Source organism: Staurois parvus, unplaced genomic scaffold (genome assembly GCF_062004578.1).
Source record: "Staurois parvus isolate SC_StPar_1 unplaced genomic scaffold, SC_StPar_1.0 ptg000552l, whole genome shotgun sequence".
NCBI classification, from domain to species: domain Eukaryota; kingdom Metazoa; phylum Chordata; class Amphibia; order Anura; family Ranidae; genus Staurois; species Staurois parvus.
Window position 1 is genome coordinate 26,634 of NW_028318348.1, and position 17,648 is coordinate 44,281.

Genomic DNA, 17,648 nt, shown 5'->3' on the forward strand with positions numbered 1-17,648 from the left:
CCAACAGACAGTCCCATCAGGAGGGAGTACTGCTGGAAACACCCCCCACCAAGCCAATACACAAACACCTACATCCAATAATAGTTTACACCCAAGCAAGAAACACAATTGAACAATGGGATGCAACCACATGGCAATAAACAACAACCCCCCACCCCAATATTAGGACAGATCACCTTGTGCACAGGGTGATCAACAGGCACAGGGTGACTTACACATAATAGGGATATGGGGAGCTGAGACAGGGGTCTCCCCACCTCTCCAAAGTGAGCTGTGTTCCATGGGCCCCCCACCCAAAATGACTACCTTATCTTGAAGATGTGTTTGAACCATAGTGAGTCTGGCTACTGCAGCAGAAACAGTCATTGAGTTGTCTTCAATGGAGGCAATACTATCCTATCCTATCTAGAGTAATGCGCTGGGCCTGGACATGGAGATCTTTATGAAGCTGTTCTAGCCCTTTAAAAACAGCATTGTCAACAGCCGCTGTGTGAGGAGCGCCATCACTGCATGGGCAATGCCCTCTCGGGAGGCAAGGTTCGGAGGCTGGGAAGCTGAGGGCTGCAGCTGCAGTGTAGTTGTCTGGTCCCCTGTGTCCGTGTTTGTGCTGGGAGTGGTTGCCATCTTAGCTGCAGCAGCCGCTGTGTACCCCTGTGATAGGTGAGGGACAGAAGAGGAACGGACATGGGATCACTGTACAAAGCGGTCCATAGGGTCCTCTTCAGCCGCGGGTGTGAAAGGGGGGTTAGCCCCCGAGCCGTAGCAGGCTTTGAATCCAGTAGTGGAGTAGGTCAGCGGGAGCAGGGACAGCTCACCTCCTCTCCATGCGGCGCCGGATCATCTTTTTTGACAAGGTTTTCCTTTCCCACAAAAATAGAGGGTGGGGGAACAACTTACCATTTCTGAGGAGCTTGTTGGTCCTCTCCATGAAACAAACCCACCTAATATCTGGGGTCACCTTAAACAGAATCAAATCCCCCAGCCCAGCTGCAGTTTCCCAGATAGTCTTCAAAGACAGCCCACGAGACAGAGCTCCTCCCATGGGACAGGAAACACGTTACCCCACAGAGAATAAAAGGTGGTCCCCCAAGCCTCAGTTTTTAGTGTTTCCTCTGCACGGGGGTAACATGTTTCATGGAACCATGTGAAAAAGTTCTCTCCCCAGGGCTTGCTGGAAGCTGTTGGGGGGGGGGGGGCAGAATTCTCTGTCTTCTAGTCCTGCAGCACTCATCTCTAGGGGTGGTTGGAGACAAGGCCCTTCCCAGGGCCAGGATGGTGGTGAAATTCCCTCGGCCAGTTTGTCCCCCTGTTTGAGGGTGGTCTCCATGGCCTTACCCTCATTTGGAGGCTGCATTCTGTGAGGGTGTAGGCAGCTGAGTTCCACTGCTGCCACGCCTTCCTCCTCCTGTGGTGGGAGGGGTGGGGCTTCTATGTTCAAGGCTGGCTCTGGATGTTGTAGTGACATTTCCTGGAAGGTTGGCGACGTCATCACGAGGCGCCGGGGATGCTGGTTCCAATCCCCATTTGAAAATGGGCGCAGGGCTGACTGTTCAGGTGGCTTGTGCAGTGGTCTTCACTCCAGCAATGGCTGAAATGGAGAAACTGGCGGCTATGAATCCTTCTGCAGCTGCTATTCAGGCGGTTGATTCTGGGCAAGCAAGCTCCAGCTCCTCACAAGTAAAAACAGGGAGGGCTCCCAGATGTATGCCTGTGTAGCTCCTGGGGTGATAGGCTGCTTTCTGACAGAGCACATTTCCTCCTCCTTCTGCTAGAGCACAGGGTGTGTTATCTAGTAAGATTGTTGGTGGCTGAATGTCCCCTTCATTTCTTATAGTTACATAGTTAAAAATCCTACCCCACCTCCACCTTCCTCAGGGAAAGCTGGCCCTTCCACAGCCCAGACCTGTACACCTGTTGAGTTCAGGCGGGAGGTCCTAGATAGGGCTTAGGTGATGAACTCCTCCTCTTGGGAAAGCAAGGATAAGGGGAGTTTTTCAGAAGATGAGGAGGGGGAGGGAGAGGGCTCTGGTGCTAGGTTGTCTAGATACAAGATCTCTCTGGATGAAGTAGATGACTTACTGAAGGCCATTTTCGAAACTTTAGAAATAGAAGAAGACCGGGTCCAGCTCTGTAGACATGACTTAATGTATGAGGGTCTTCAGGGTAAAAAGTGCAGGGTTTTCCCTGTCCATAAATCCCTGAAGGAGGCTATTGAATTGGAATGGAAGGAGCCAGGGTGCAAGCCTTTCTTTTCTAACAGCTTCAAAAGAAGATTCCCCTTTGAGGAAGGGGTTGAGCATCCTTGGCATAGAGCCTAAATTGGATGCGCCTTTGTCAAAGGTTTCTAAAAGATCTGACCTTGCATTCGAGGACATGGGCGTCCTTAGGGACTCTATGGATAAGAAGGGAGATGTCTAGCTTAAAAGGGCTTGAGATTCTACAGTTAATAGTCTCAAACCAGACCTTTCTTCTACCTGTGTAGCCAGAAATTTAGACTTCTGTGTCAGCTGAAATCTCACTTAGTAAATATAGAGAGGAAATTTTAAAATAATTTCCTATGCTTTTTAAAGCTGTAGGGTTTCTGGCGGATTCTTCAGTGAAAGCAGTTAGAATGGCAGTTAGATCGTTAGCTCTGGTAAATTCGGCTAGGAAATCACTTTGGCTAAAGACGTGGTCTGGTGATTCTGCTTCTAAGGCGTGGTTATATGCCTTGCCCTTTTTGGAAGATAACCTGTTTAGTCCTGAATTACAGGAGGCGTTAGAGCACACAGCTGATAAGAAAAAGGCCTTCCCAGAAAAGAAAAGGACACTGGGTTTTAGGCGGCTTTTTTATGGCCAAAGACAGCAAGCCGACCAAGGTAAAGAAGCTAGGCCAAGGAAACACTGGTCAGGTAACAAAAGGGTAAAGGAGGAATCTTGTATAATCTTCTCCAACCTTTCTCCAAGACCCAATGACTCCTTCCTCCCAGTGGGAGGAAGATTGGAGGCCTTCCTCCCAGCTTTGTCCGTCACCTCCAGTCCATTCATCTTCCTTCTGATAAGTCAGGGTTACAGGCTGGTTTTCAACACTTTGCCCTCTCAAAGGTTTTTGATCACGAATCTTCCTTGGGATCGGGAAAAAGCAAGCGCATTGTGCTTGCAGATAGGAGAGATGGTAGATCAGGGGGTGTTGGTCCTATTTCCGGTGGAAGGAAGGGGTCAGGGTTTCTATTTTCACATTTTGGTGGTAAAAGACCCTCAAGCAAATTCTGGTTGATCCTGGATTTGCAACCAAACCAACCAAGCACAAACATTTTTGTATGGATTCAATATTCTGTCTCTTATCCTGCGTCAGTGATGTTTTATGGCGACTTTAGATCTGAGAGATGCATACCTTCATGTGCCCATTCATCCTTATCAAAAGTACTTGAGAATGGCCATCATGTTAGGGGAGAATGTTCAGCACCTGCAGTGCAGAGCAGTTCCTTTCGGACTATCTTCTTCCCCAATGCTTTTTTCCAATGTCCTGGGAGAAGCTCTGGCTTCATTGAGGTCAAAGGGCTTTTTGATAGTACCTTATTTAGATGATCTGTAACTGCTGTTTGGAGGGAGCAGCTAACAGAAGGATCTAGAGTTTACCCAGAACCCTCTACAATCACTGGGGTGGGTGATCAGGCGGGGAAAATCGAATCTGGAGTCATCTCAGTCGATAAGATTCCTGGGGTACATCATAGATTCGACAGTTCAAAAAGTGTTTCTCCCCGCAGACAAACTAGACAAAGTGAGGTACCGGGCAGCAATCAAATCTTCTACTTTCCCTGAGGGAGATTTCTGCAGTGTTAGGTCTCATAACTACATGTTTTCCTATAGTTCCTTGGGCCCATTTTCACCAAAGGCCCCTACAGCATTTTCTGCTCAGGGCCTGGGATGGGGGTAAGGGACACCCTGGACCTTAGGGTTCTTCTTCCATGGAGCATCAGGCAATCTCTATGGTTATGGAGAACGGAGGCTCATCTTTCCAGGGGGCTAGAATGGATCTGGCCAATTTCCTGGAGGATAATGACAGATGCCTCCTCATGGGGTTGGGGGGCACACATACAAGAGAGGTTGACCCAGGTCCAGTGGTCAAAGGACGAGGTCAGGTATTCCTCAAACCACTGCCTTTTCTTGGCTGTGGAAAAGGCAGTGATAAAATGTCAGGAGCAATTGAAGGGTCAGTGGCTTATATCAACAAGCAGGGAGGAACCAGAAGTCCATGGTTGCAGGCAATTGCGAAGAGGATCTTGATGTGGGTGGAAGTTAATCTAGCATCAATCTCAGCCTTACACCTGAAGAGCTCTCAGAATGTATTAACAGATTTTCTCAGCCATCAGGTGCTGCACTAGGAAGAATGGTCTCTTGCCGAAGAGAATTTCTCTAGGCTCACGGATATGTGGGGCCAACACTGGAAATAGACCTGTTTGAATCTCATGCAAACACAAAGGGTCCAAGATTATTTTTTTCCATGAAGCCAGGAGATGCAGCAGTAGCTATAGATGCTCTGGTGAATCGTGGCTTTACAGTCTAGCTTATGTTTTTGCCCCCTTCAAATTGGTTCCAGTGCTATTAATAAATTTCAGCTGGAGAAGATGGATCGCATTCTGATAGTTCCACATTGGCCAAAACGCCTTGGTTCCCCTCCTGAAATTCCTAGTATTCCTCTCATAAAGAGAGGATCTCTTGTCCCAGGGGCCTGTTCGGTGTCCAGCCTTCGAAATGTTAAACCTCTCAGCATAGTACCTGAGGAGCAGTTAATATAGGAAGGTTTTTTCGAATAAAGTAGTGCAAACGTTGGTCAACTATCGAAAGACGGTTACTAGAGCTATCTATTTTAAGAAATGAAGAAACATTCAGAAACTTCCATTCAGACAATCTTGGAATTTTTTTCAGGTAGGTGTAGACAAGGGCCTATCACTCTGCATCAAAAAGGTGCAAGCAGTGGCCTTGGGAATATTTCTGAAAGTTTCCCTCGTGGGAGATCCTACAGTTTCCTGCTTCCTTAAGTCAGTGGCTGAGACCCGTACCTTCAAAGTCTTGCCCTTACTGAGACCTTTCATTAGCTTTATAGGTTTTGGCGTCTAGTTTGTTTGAGTATTTGACGGAGGCTTCCATGAAGCTTGTTAAGTGGAAGACAGTATTTTTGGTGGCTGTCGCTACAGCTCGTAGAATTAGTGAGCTGCAAGCTGTATTCGAGAACCATTCTTGTCTGTTTTTGATGATAGGATAATTCTGAAAACAGACCCGTGTTTTTTGCCGAAAGTAGCCACAGCTTTTTATAGGTCCCAAGACAGTGTGCTACCCTCCTTTTTGTGCCTCTGCCTCAAATGAGAAGGATGAGAATTTTAGTCAGCTGGATGTAAGGAAATGTTTCTTGAATTAATTGGGAGTAGCCATACATTTCAGAAGGTTTGATGCTCTATTTATCCTCTTATCTGGCAAACGTCGAGGATTTCAGGCTTCTAAGCCAACTATTGCCAGATGGATCAAGCTTGCCATTTCTTGTTGCTACCAGACCAAAGGGCTATCAGTGCCTTTCATTAATGCACAGTCTACCAGGGCCTTAGCTACATCCTGGGCTGAGAGAGCTGCTGCTTCCCTGGATCAGATATGCAAGGCTGCTACTTCTCGATATTTATCACACACTACCGGGTGGATCTTTTGAACAGTCAAGAGTAAGCATTTGGGTGAAAGATCCTCCAGGCAGTGCTCCCGCACTAGGTTGGTAAGTTCTTGCTTATCGTCTCATGGGCTGTCCTGGAAGACGACTTGGGAAAACCAGAGTTAGACTTACTGGTAACTATTGCCAGGTGTTTTCTGGGACAGACAGATTCCCCCTGATGCATTATGTTTTGCTATCTTGTGTTATGTTCTTCAAGTCCGTCCTTTGGTACTTGTGGTTTTCTGTGGCTTGGACTTTGAGGAGCGCCTTTTATTCCCTGTGGGGTAACGTATTTCCTGTCCCGTGGAAGGAGGTCTACGTCTCGTGGGCTGTCCTGGAAGACTCCTGTAAATAGAGTTACAGGTAAGTCTAACTCCGGTTTTTCCAAGGAAAATTTCCCATTAGGAATAGCAACTCCAAAATTGAATGGGTAGTAGAGATAGTTGTAGTAGTGCACCCACAACAGGACAGTGCATTCTTTTTCACAAGAATCATGGCAAACAGGAGATTCTGGGATGGAAATTTCTAAAAGGATACGCTTCCAGTGGAAGAGACTGAAGGCTTGCTAAAAGCATTCATGCAACCCTAGAAGAGGCTGAATTTTCCATGCATGCCCACACATAGAAAAGGTATACAAGAGAAGGGTTGTACCTTTCCTATTTTTCTCTAGTCATCAGACCTTTGGAGAACTTTGAAAGAGCAAATGAAAAGATGCAGAAATATGCCTCCAATTCCCTGCAAGCTTTAAAATAAGCTTTTTTGTTCAGGAGAGAAAACATTGGAAAAATGCACCAACCTAGATACTTTGCTCTCCTGGATGTCAAAGGAACTGAAGTTTTCATTTGAGGAAATTATTAAGGGAATTCTGTAAGACCCCACAGACAAGAAGTTGGAGGCACCGCTGAAGCAAACTTAGCAAGCGTTCACAGCAAATTTCAAGCTAGTCCTAGCAACCATCTGGCCAATGGATGTCACTTCTGGGCACATTGCTCCACAGACAAAATAAAAAGAGGATTTTTTTAATCTCATGTTAAAGAAGTCACTAGATATCAGATGTTGAACCCCCTAAGAAGGTGGCCTAATAGAAATGTTTCAAATGGAAATCTTCAGCCTTTGGGTTTTCATGGACTTGAGGGATATTTAAAGTATAGACAAATTTTTTTTTTTTTTTTTTTTTTTTGGAGTAAGAAATGATTACAACCCCTGTCAGATTTTCTTGTTGCTTTGTGTCTCTGCTGTGGTGATTTACTTTTTTTCTATGTGTCCTGGGGGACCATTGTCATCAGGGTTACAAGTGAGGAGAAATCCAATAATAGGAGAAATCTACCATCGGGAATACCTGTGATAGTACCAACTAAATCCTCTAAATGAGGATTTCAGAGAATTCCTCTCACTTCTGCTGGAAGGAGTACAGGAAATTAAGGAAAGGTAGTCCAAAATAAAAATGAGGAGGAAGTGTGTATGGGCCCAGGACATCTCTGAATTTTTAAGATCAATCTTTTTTTATTTTTACCCTTAATAACAAAATGCTTCCATTGGTAGAACACAGCGAAAGGGTGCAAATAAGATTTTAATTGTCTGGGTTGGGTTTACATAGACTCTAAAAAATAATATATATATATATATATATATATATATCTATCAGCAATAATCCTGGCAGTTCAGCAGGCCACTCTAACTTCCTCTGTGCAAACTGGCATGGAAGTCAAGTGTCCACAATCAGTTTAGCCTGGATAATTCAAAGAACAAACGGAACCTTGGCAGTCATCAAGACTTAATGCCATCTCATGGGGGTGAGGAGCTCCTCTCATTGATTCAATAATTCAGAGTCTGGTCCAGTCATTAGAATCGAATTCTTCCTACATTCAAGAATTCAGAGTGAGAATGTTTGAGCTGCATCATTTATTAACTGATTGTGAAGTACTAGATCCCCTCAACCACTGGAATGAGCAGTAAAAGTGTTTTCATGGGTTGAATTGCATCTCCTTTCTTTGACATTAGTACACCTCAAGACAGAAACAATTGAGTACTGTCCGTGATACTTTTTTTATTTGCACTAACATACAATTTTGAGGACAAGCTTTCAGGGAATGTTCCCCTCTTCAGGTCCAAGCAGTACTGATCACAATAGTTTAGCAGAATGTTAGAAGGGATGTAGGGGATGGAAAAAAAAAGAGAACAGAGATAAGACACAGCAAAAGCAAAGTCTGGGGGAGGGGGGTGGAGACAACACTTACAGAGGCAGTCATGCTTGAGGTGATAGTCATAAAACTGTTGGATAATGATTGAGGAATCCCATGTCCAAATTCAAGCCGTTATCTCTTGTGTCAAATAGAATTATCATTCTTCGTTCAAAAGTTTTTCTTTCTTGACTGGATTTGAAATTTCCTTTAAGAACTAAAATATTGACGTCTCCCAGAGTGTGGTCTGGTTGTGTGAAATGGTGTCCCACAGGTGTGCAAAAGTCATCTTCTTTATGTTCCTTGATGGAAATTTCAAATCCATTCAGGAAAGAAAAACTTTTGAACTAAGAATGATAATTCTATTTGACACAAGTGATAACGGCCTGAATTTGGACATGGGATTCCTCAATCATTATCCAACAGTTTTATGACCTCAAGCAAAATTGAAGATTCACCTCAAGAGAAACTTGACCTTCATGGCATACAGTATACAGTTGTGTTCAAAATAATAGCAGTGTGTTGAAAAAAGTGAATAAAGCTCAAAATCCTTCTAATAGATTTTATTTCCATCCACACAAATGCATTGGGAACACGACACATTCTATTCCAAATCAAAACAAGAAGAAAAATATATCAAATTTGTGTTGTTCCTCTAAAAAAAAATTGAAGAAAAGTGAATATTAGACGGTTCAAAAAAAAATCGCAGTGTTTGTATTCTTCTTTACACACTCAAACATTCACTATATAAACTGAAAAATGTTTGAAGATTTTGCTTTCCTTTGAATCACTTAATGAATATTTGGTTGTAGTCGCACTGTTTCTGAGAACTGCTGTACATCTGTGTTGCATGGAGTCACCCAACTTCTGGCCCCTGTGATCAGGTATTCCAGCCCAGGATGATTGGACGACATTCCACAGTTCTTCTCTATTTCTTGGTTTTGCCTCAGAAATGGCATTTTTGATGTCACCCCACAAGTTTTCTATTGGATTAAGATCCAGGGATTGGGCTGGCCACTCCATAACGTCCATCTTGTTGGTCTGGAACCAAGATGTTGCACGTTTACTGGTGTGTTTGGGGTCGTTGTCTTGTTGGAACACCCATTTCAAGGGCATTTCCTCTTCAGCATAAGGCAGCATGACCTCTTCAAGTATTCTGATGTATTCAAACTGATCCATGATCCCTGGTATGCGATAAATAGGCCCAACACCGTAGTATGAGAAACATCCCCATATCATGATGCTTGCACCACCATGCTTCACGGTCTTCACAGTGTACTGTGGCTTGAATTCAGTGTTTGGGGGTCGTCTGACAAACTGTCTCCGGCCACTAGACCCAAAAAGAACAATCTTACTTTCATCAGTCCACAAAATGTTGCGCCATTTCTCTTTAGGCCAGTCAATGTGCTCTTTGGCAAACTGTAACCTCTTCAGCACACGTCTTTTTTCCAACAGTGGGACTTTGCGGGGGCTTCTTGCAGATAGCTTGGCTTCACATAGGCGTCTTCTAATTGTAACAATCCTCACAGGGAACGTCACACCTTCTTTCATCTTCCTGGAGCTGATTGTTGGCTGAGTCCTTGCCTTTTTGGCTATTCTTCTATCCATTCGAATGGTAGTTTTTCGCTTTCTTCCACGTCTTTCAGGTTTTGGTTGCCATTGTAAAGCATTTGCGATCATTTTAGCTGAGCAGCCTATCATTTTCTGCACTTCTTTATATGTTTTCCCCTCTCCAATCAACTTTTTAATCAAGGTACGCTGTTCTTCTGAACAATGTCTGGAACGACCCATTTTCCTCAGAATTTCAGAGAGAAATGCACTGTAACCAGCATGTCCAACATTTGCTGCCTTCCTTCCTTAAATAAGAGAAATAATTGCCATCTGTTTTTCAAAGAATGAATGACCTCACTAATAGAACTCCACACTGCTATTATTTTGAACACGCCCCTTTCAATGAGTGATTCAATGACACAGAATCAGCAGCATGCATGTTATGACTGTTGGGTTTCTATTACTCTACTACACCTGCTAGTAAATTATTTGCCATGTAGAAATATCATTTCTACCAAAAACAGTGATTGATCAGGTTAGATACACAGAGATGAAACAAATCTTCCTACACAAGCTATATCTGTTAATCTACAGCTGTCTTTCCCCTACATCCATTCAAATCGCAGAATTTACACAGGATCTCTCAGCTCTGGAAAGCAGGGGGTGGGAAGCTGAAGTTACATCAGTAAGGAGAGCTCTGATTGCTGATTGGAGGGAAAGGATGCACCCCCCTTCACACAGCACACAGGAACAGAGCTGATGCTGTCAATCACAGGCTGTGTTGTTATCATTACCTTTTTTCTCTTGGTGTCAGGAGAACTCATAAGAAGTGAATTATGGTTATAGCAGAAGAACGAGGCAGCAGACAAATGACACAATGCTCTGTATTGAGACAAGAGCACAGTATAGAAGGATATGCTTTGTTCACATCTGAGGTTTATACCACTTTAACCACTTCAAGTCCGGACACTTTTACCCCCTTCCTGTCCAGGCCAATTTTCAGCTTTCAGCGCTATCACACTTTGAATGACAGTTGCGCAGTCATGTGACACTGTACCCATATGAATTTTTTAGCAATTTTTTGAGACAGATAAAACTTTATTTTTGTGGTATTTATTCACCACTGGGATTTTTATTTCTGTGCTATATAAATGGAAAAGTCCAAAAATTTAGAAACAAAAGTGTTTTTCTTATAACATATTGCAAATAAATCTTTTTTCATAAATCTTGGCCAAAATTTATCTTTTTAGTTAAAAAAAAAAAAAAAAATTTATAACCAAGAATTTTATTTTTTTTTTACATTTTATATTATTTATTTTTTTAACATACTGTCACTCTAGTGACACTGTACTACTTGTGGGGGGTGGTGAAGATTTTTTTTTTCTTTTTTTACACCGATTGCTTTTATACCCATATAGGCTGTAAAAGCAATAATTTCTCCTTCTCTTTGGCTGCATTCCTGCAGCCATTGAGAAATACTGTGCGAGCTGTGATTGGTCACAGCTTGTCACATGGTACAAGGCTGTTGTGAATAGTTCTGTACCATGTGATCTCTGTGATCATTCACAGATTTCACACGTAGTAAGCAATGATGTCAGGAAGTAACATCTGGTTTACTACTATTCATGTGATCGCTGATTGGCTAATCAGCGATCACATGATCGGGACCTCACACAGGAGTTCCTGTACAGCGATCTATGTTCCGCTGTGTCTTCCAAACACAGCGGGCACTGATCGTGGTGCCACGCACTCCCAGGGAGTGTGCACAGGCAGTGGATGCAGGGGGACGTTTAGAAACTTGCGTTCTATTAAAAAAAAGACATATGTGCTGAGAGCGTGCGCCCTGCGCTCTCCCAGCACACATGTGCGGTACTCACGGAAAGGTCCCAATCTCCTCTTTCGAGCATGTCACGGCGTTCACATGACCCTAAACCCCACCTCCCGGCTTCTGAAACCCTTAAAGGGCTGGGAGGCGCCGGCGCTAAGGGGTTAACTTTACAGAACAGGCCTAGTTGAATGCGACTATTAGTAACCAACTGCACTAAAATATTTTTTCTGCCAAAGTTCCGTTAAATTTCAATTTTCACTGTCAGTGAAGTTAATATCAACTGTAAACAGACTCGATTTTGTCTCTTCTAAAAAGCCTCATTGTTGCATGAAAAAAAATAAATAAATAAAAAACTCTCAGTTAAAGAACAGTACTTTATTTCAGATTGGTTCTGTAGTTTTATATAAACCAAGAAAGTATTACAAAATCTGTTTAATAATTTTCACCAAAATAGTGTGATTTAAAGGAGTCATACAAGTGTGTGAACTGGTCCCTCATTTAATAACCCCCAATGTATAAAGTGATAAATGTCATTCTGCAGTTTGTGGGGCTACAATGTTTTAACAGCAATATCTGGTTAGCTGGCTGTCCTGCCAAGGTAGCTTCACAGTAGCAGCAAGGGAAGCAGAAGGTGGAGTTAGACTTTAAGGAGCCCCAGTGCAGTCATTAAGAAAAAAAAAGCCCAAAAATGTGAAGGATGAGAAGAATTCTGTACTTTTAACAGATGAAGGTCTTTGGGCATTTTTGAAGAGCCATGTTTGCTCTAGGCCTGTGTGCCTCATTTGTTTTGTTGTAATTGCAATGTTGCCAAGTCAGCCTGAGCTGGGTTTACAAAACTGCTCTGAAATTCTGATTGACAGTTAAAGGAGAAGTTCACTTTTAAAAAAAAATAAATAATAAAAAAAATGCATATTTTTTGCTTGTAAAAAAAAAAAAGTGCATTTATTTTTTTTTTCTAAGGAGCCTGCAGAGCATTGCACCCATGATCAGCAGATCAGGAGTGCAATCTCAGGCTCCTGCAGACTCGGGATAGCGGTCTGCCCCTACCTCCCGTACAGGCAGGCAGTTACCTGAAAGCAAGCAGAATCGATGAACTAGCAGTGTGCTCACCAGCTCCTTCATAGTTCACAGAGAATGTCTACAAGTACTGTCATCCATTGCAGTTGATGGTACTTGTAGACATTCATTCACAGGAAACTGTGAATGAATGACGCAGCCGCATGGGCGGAGCCCCGCTCAGCTGTGCTATTTTCAAATGGTGACAGTGGGTGTAGGGAGAAGAAACAGGTGTGTTTGCAATATGTAACATGTTCTGAAGGTGAAGTTATTCAATAAGCTCATAATTCCTACCTTTCCCACAGTCCAGTCTCCCAGAGCTGCCATTATACCAGAAAAGCAACAGAGAGGCACCTGAGACCAAGAGTAGGTCTTAAGGCAAATGTTTCCTTTGTCAATGTCTACAAAAACCAATTTCCATAGAGGAACCATTCAGCTTATAAACAGATCTCTGGTGCACGACCAGCAAACATAACGTAGTCATTCTAAAAACAGGGTCACTGTGGAACCGTAGGGTTCCTCCAGAGGCTTCTAGGGGGTTTCTTGAGCTGTGGCTGAATGACCTCCCATCTGATATTGCCTGTATAGGTTTCAGGTTCAGGACCACTTGGGAGATCTTTTTTAGCTGTTCTTTTTAGAGTGGCATTCTGACTGCCACTGTAAAGTCTGCATCTTTTCCACAGCCCACCAATGCTGGAGGCCTTTTTCCTGCTGACATCTAGCAAGGGTTTCCTGAAAACTATTTCAAAGGTTCCTCAAGTAAAAAAGTTGAAAAAGGCTGATCTAATGGGTCATTTCATCTTGCCCCCATCCTTCTATGACAGTCATATGTTGCTGCCTTCTGCTGCTGTTTGCAGGTGGGGGAGACTGGTGGAGAAAGAAATGGGGCTAAGTTGCCTAATTTTGGCTAAAAGTCAAAATGTACATAGCAGTAACACGGCTGTGTAGTCTACCTTGGTTGCACATTCTTTGGAAAGGAGTGTTTGAAATAGCTGAAGGAGTTATAAAGGCACTACTATTACGAGCATAGAAGGGTTTAATTTTACCATGACAGTCTCAAAATGCACGGACATCTTCATCAGTAGAAGATTCGGGTATAGCATCTCTCTCCTCTACCTACCCCTTCCATTATGTGTATTGCTGGAGTACATGGCTCTTTAAAGAGGACCAGGACCACAGTACAGAGCATGTCTCCTCGGTCTACGTGAAGGAATGGGTGTAGAAGACATCCACATTATCTTGGTAGTTAAGAGGCAGATCTTGCCCGATGTTCTTGGCTCCTAGACAGGCTCCGCCCACAGCCGACGACTGCTTGAGCCTCAAGAGGCTGAACCGCAACAGACTGTTGCCATGTTGGCTGCTCCGGGCTTTGTCCAGGACCTGGATAAAACCTGCATGGGTGGAAAACTAGTTAGTGCATCTGAAGACTGTACACGATTTATAATTCACAAGGGCAGCACAGTAGCTGAGTGGTTAGTACTTCCGCCTGGTAGTACTAGGGTATTCGGTTCGAATCCCACAGCACGACCTGCCTGGAGTTTGCATGCTCTCTGTGCCTGCGTGGGTTTCCTCTCACACTCCAAAGACATGCTGGTAGGTGAATTGGCTCCTGTCTAATTTGTCCCTAGTATGTGTATGTATGAATGTGAGTTAGGGACCTTAGATTGTACGCCCCTTGAGGGTTAGGGACTGATGTGAATGTACAATATGTATGTAAAGCGCTGTGTAAATTGACGGCGCTATACAAGTACCTGAAACGGTTAGCATGCACTACTGAGACTTGGCCTTTGCTTTGGGACCCACAAGAACTGCAGAAATATGTTAAGCTTTTTTTAATCACATAGAGGTCCATCAAGTTGAAAAGAGACAGCAGTGGTTGGCCAAGTTTGGCCTTGCAACCTGAATCAATGCCATCGCACCTGCCTGTGTGGGGGGCATACACAGAGGATAGATAATGAATGCAAGACATAAATCCGATCTCCAGCTAAGGCTCCATTCACACTAGTGCGACTCCAATGTAGCTCGATTTTGAGTGCAATTTTGGATGGGTGAGACTTGGATTCTACTTTGGCTTTGACCAATGATAATAGACAACTGTGGCACAACTTTCGTGTGTATACTATTCAGGTGCGACTTTTGAGGGTTTACATTGCAGTCTATGCCACTCAAGTTCCATGAAAGTCAGATCAAAGTAGTGCAGGAACCTTTAAGTCGCACATATTTGAACAGTTGTCATTGAAAAACAAGGGGTGTTAATTGTCATGCGACTTTAGTGTCCAAAGTTGCATGACAAGTCGCACAAGTGTTAATGGCATCTAACACATTTCTTTTTTCTGTTGTTTGGAGAGTAGGGTTAGACCATCTCTCAGTCTGCCATTTCCAGCCACAGTAGAGATTTTCCCTTTCTGTCTCTTGACACATTACAAGAAATTAGGAAAAAAGGTGTCACTGGGAAAGGAAGATGAAGACCACAATAAAATACCATAGAATGTTCTAATCCTTCCTCTGTCTCTATTGGTAAGTTTTCCTATTACTTCCTGTCCCTGTGACTCCCAATGTCCTTGTGATGGAAATTCCCACACAGCTTTAAAACTGATCTCCAGCTTTTAGCAAGGCGTAAGGACCTGGATCCCTGCTGGGATCTGTAGTTCCATAGCCTATTTTTCCTGGGATTTTTCTTGCAGAGATCTTCAACAGCCAGGCTGGGCAATGGGCTGAATCTAGATCCAGTGGTCACACATCCCCTCTTGATCCAGTGATGCGCACAGGAGCCACAGCTATCCCAGGGTCATTGGCTCCCACTGCTGTCCATCACAGCCAGTGACAATGAGAAGAGAGTGGAGGGCGGGGCTGAGCCGTGGCTCTATGTGTTTTATGGACGCACAGAGCGGGGTTTGGGAATGAGCACACACTAGTGTCCCCAGAGCAAGTGACTTGCTATTGGGGGCATTGGTCAAGGGGGAGGAGCCAGGAGCGCTGGCAGGGGACTGTAGAAGAAGAAGATCGGGCTGCTCTGCGCAAAACCATTACACAGAGCTGGTAAGTATGACATGTTTGTTATTTAAAAAAAAAAAACCCTGAACCTTTAATATCACTTTAAGCTTTTCCCACTTCATCCATTTTTTGAGAAATTTTTCCTTAACATGTAAACCGAATTTATTTTTTATTATGTTTGGACCCATGCCTTACTGTATATAGTTTTCCCACCTGGAGATCCTGTCAGTAATGGCACTTGCTTTTGAAAACGGACAACGCCAAGCCACTGCCTCAAAGTTAGCAACAGCGTTGTCAGTCTGCCATGTGCGCACCCTAGGCTGCCTACCTGATAGGCAGTCCAATGGCCAGCTGAAGGAGAGCTCACATGGCAACAACAGTTTTCTGGCAAGCATTGCCTGACTGGTACTCATAGATAGAGACTGGAGGAGGAGCATGCGTAGGAGCAGTAAATTCCTTTATGCCTACATACTCCTTCCCATCTTGGAGGAGAGTTGTCTTTAAATGCCACCATTGCCTAAGTCCACAGCTTCACCACCGTACCAGGAGGAGGGGACGTGACACCTCTGGCTAAGTTTAGGCATTTGTTGAGAAGAGTTGTCACCGGTGACTGGAAATGCAGCATCCTTGTATAATGGTTAGAAATTCAGTAATGATGTCTTTCCACCAATGGATCTCGGTGACATCCAATAACACCAAGTTGGAGCAAGGTTTATGGAACATGCTTTTCGTATTGCTCCAAGGTCATCTGTAACAAAGACCCTAGCGTGTTCAGCCTGAGCATGCAAAGTGGGTGGACTTGACTTAGACTGTTTGCTTAGAATTACTGCAGAACAGTACAGGTATTCAGACAGCTTGAATCTGGTTCCAGTAGATATAACATGGTGGTTCCATTGATGAAGTAATGCCCCATGTGGACCCCCCCCTCAGGACCCAAGCCAAATTTTTTGGAGATGATGAAAGAAAAAAAAATTTAGCTAGATTTTGGGTTTAGGTTGAATCTCACCATCTTTCAGGAGGTTCCAACTGTTCCACACAGAGCCCTCGGCCAGCACCGGTAGACCCAGTTCTCCTTGGAATAAGACCTACAAGAAGTAGACACAATTAGCCCAGGACTACAGAGGAGAAGGACCATCCAAAAAAAGAATGGGCCACAGGAGAGATCTGCCCGTCCTACCACCTGTCGTAGGTTCCTATACTTTGAACAGATCTAGATCATGGTGGGTCAGCTAGAAACAAGCAACAGCTTCTCTTCTATAGTCTTGACCAAGCAGGGTTTCAGATCACCTCCTACAGGAGTAGGACGCTAGGCAGAAAAAAAGACTCGACACCTCCTATGGGCAGTCCTCTGTAGGGACAACCCCCCCTCTCTGCTATATTCAAGCCAGTTATTCCTGTCTAGTGCTTCCAGGGTAAGGACCTGGTTTCCTGCTGGGACCTGTGGTTCCATAGCCTATTTTTTCTTTTTTCCAGGGATTTTTTCCTGAAGAGATCTCCAATAAACAGGGCTGGGTGACTGGCTGGATAATCTAGATCAAGTGGCCACACGTCCCTGTGTTCGCCAATGACGCAAAATAAAAAACTTTTTTTTTGTTACCATAAAATTACCTTTTCTACCCCTCTATTGGAGTTTTTTTGTTGCTGACACTCCTTGTAACTAACTGGCTTGCCTATAGCAGAGAGAGGGATTTGTTCTTGGAGTGGATTGCCCATAGGCGGTGCTGTGTCTTTTTTTTCTGCCTAGTGTCCTACTCCTGTAGGTGGCGCTATATAAACCTGTTTTTTTTTCCAAGACCAAAGAAGAGAGACTGTGTCCGTCAATGAACTCAGAGAAAGAGATTTTACGGGGAGTTAAAAAAAAAAAAGTTTTGGATAGAGTGGAGAGGGATGAGAACCCCTATCAGAATTCTAATGCTGTCTTTGCCCCTGTTAGGGAGAATCACTCTCTACTTTTGTCCTGTGTACAGGGGCGGACTGACAACTCATGGGGCCCCCGGGCAATAGGGGATCATGGGGCCCCTGTGTCCTTGCCCAAACTCAAAAAAGCCTATGAAAAAGGTACCAGGGGCATCTCATGGGGCCCCCTACTGACCCCCAGCAGCGCTCGAGTTTCCAAATGGTCAGTCCGCCCCTGGCTGTGTACCATTTTCACTGAGAGTGAAAGAAAAATCCCACGTTTTTGAGTTGTCACCAGAACATAATTAGAGGGGAAATCTTCCAATGGGGACACTAGTTCTGGATGGATTCCCTCACTTGGGAGGGATTTCCTCTCCTGCTTTTGATATGGAAGTGAAGGCGAATCTCCCCAAATGATCAATTACTATTATTAAAAAAAATTATCATCAATTATTATTAAAGAAAA

General features: G+C 43.9%; 1 protein-coding gene across 1 annotated transcript in view; it reads right to left on the bottom strand.

Moving 5' to 3' along the window:
* Positions 1–11,596: 11,596 nt before the first annotated feature.
* The window catches only part of NAGK (N-acetylglucosamine kinase), a 38,526-nt gene continuing 32,474 nt past the window's right edge, over positions 11,597–17,648 (bottom strand). The window contains exons 9-10 of the mRNA XM_089691164.1: positions 16,293–16,371; positions 11,597–13,683 (exon numbers count right to left, since the gene is read on the bottom strand). Coding sequence (XP_089547290.1) covers positions 13,493–13,683; positions 16,293–16,371 — 270 coding nt within the window. The 3' untranslated portion in view covers positions 11,597–13,492. The remainder of the gene's footprint in view (positions 13,684–16,292; positions 16,372–17,648) is intronic.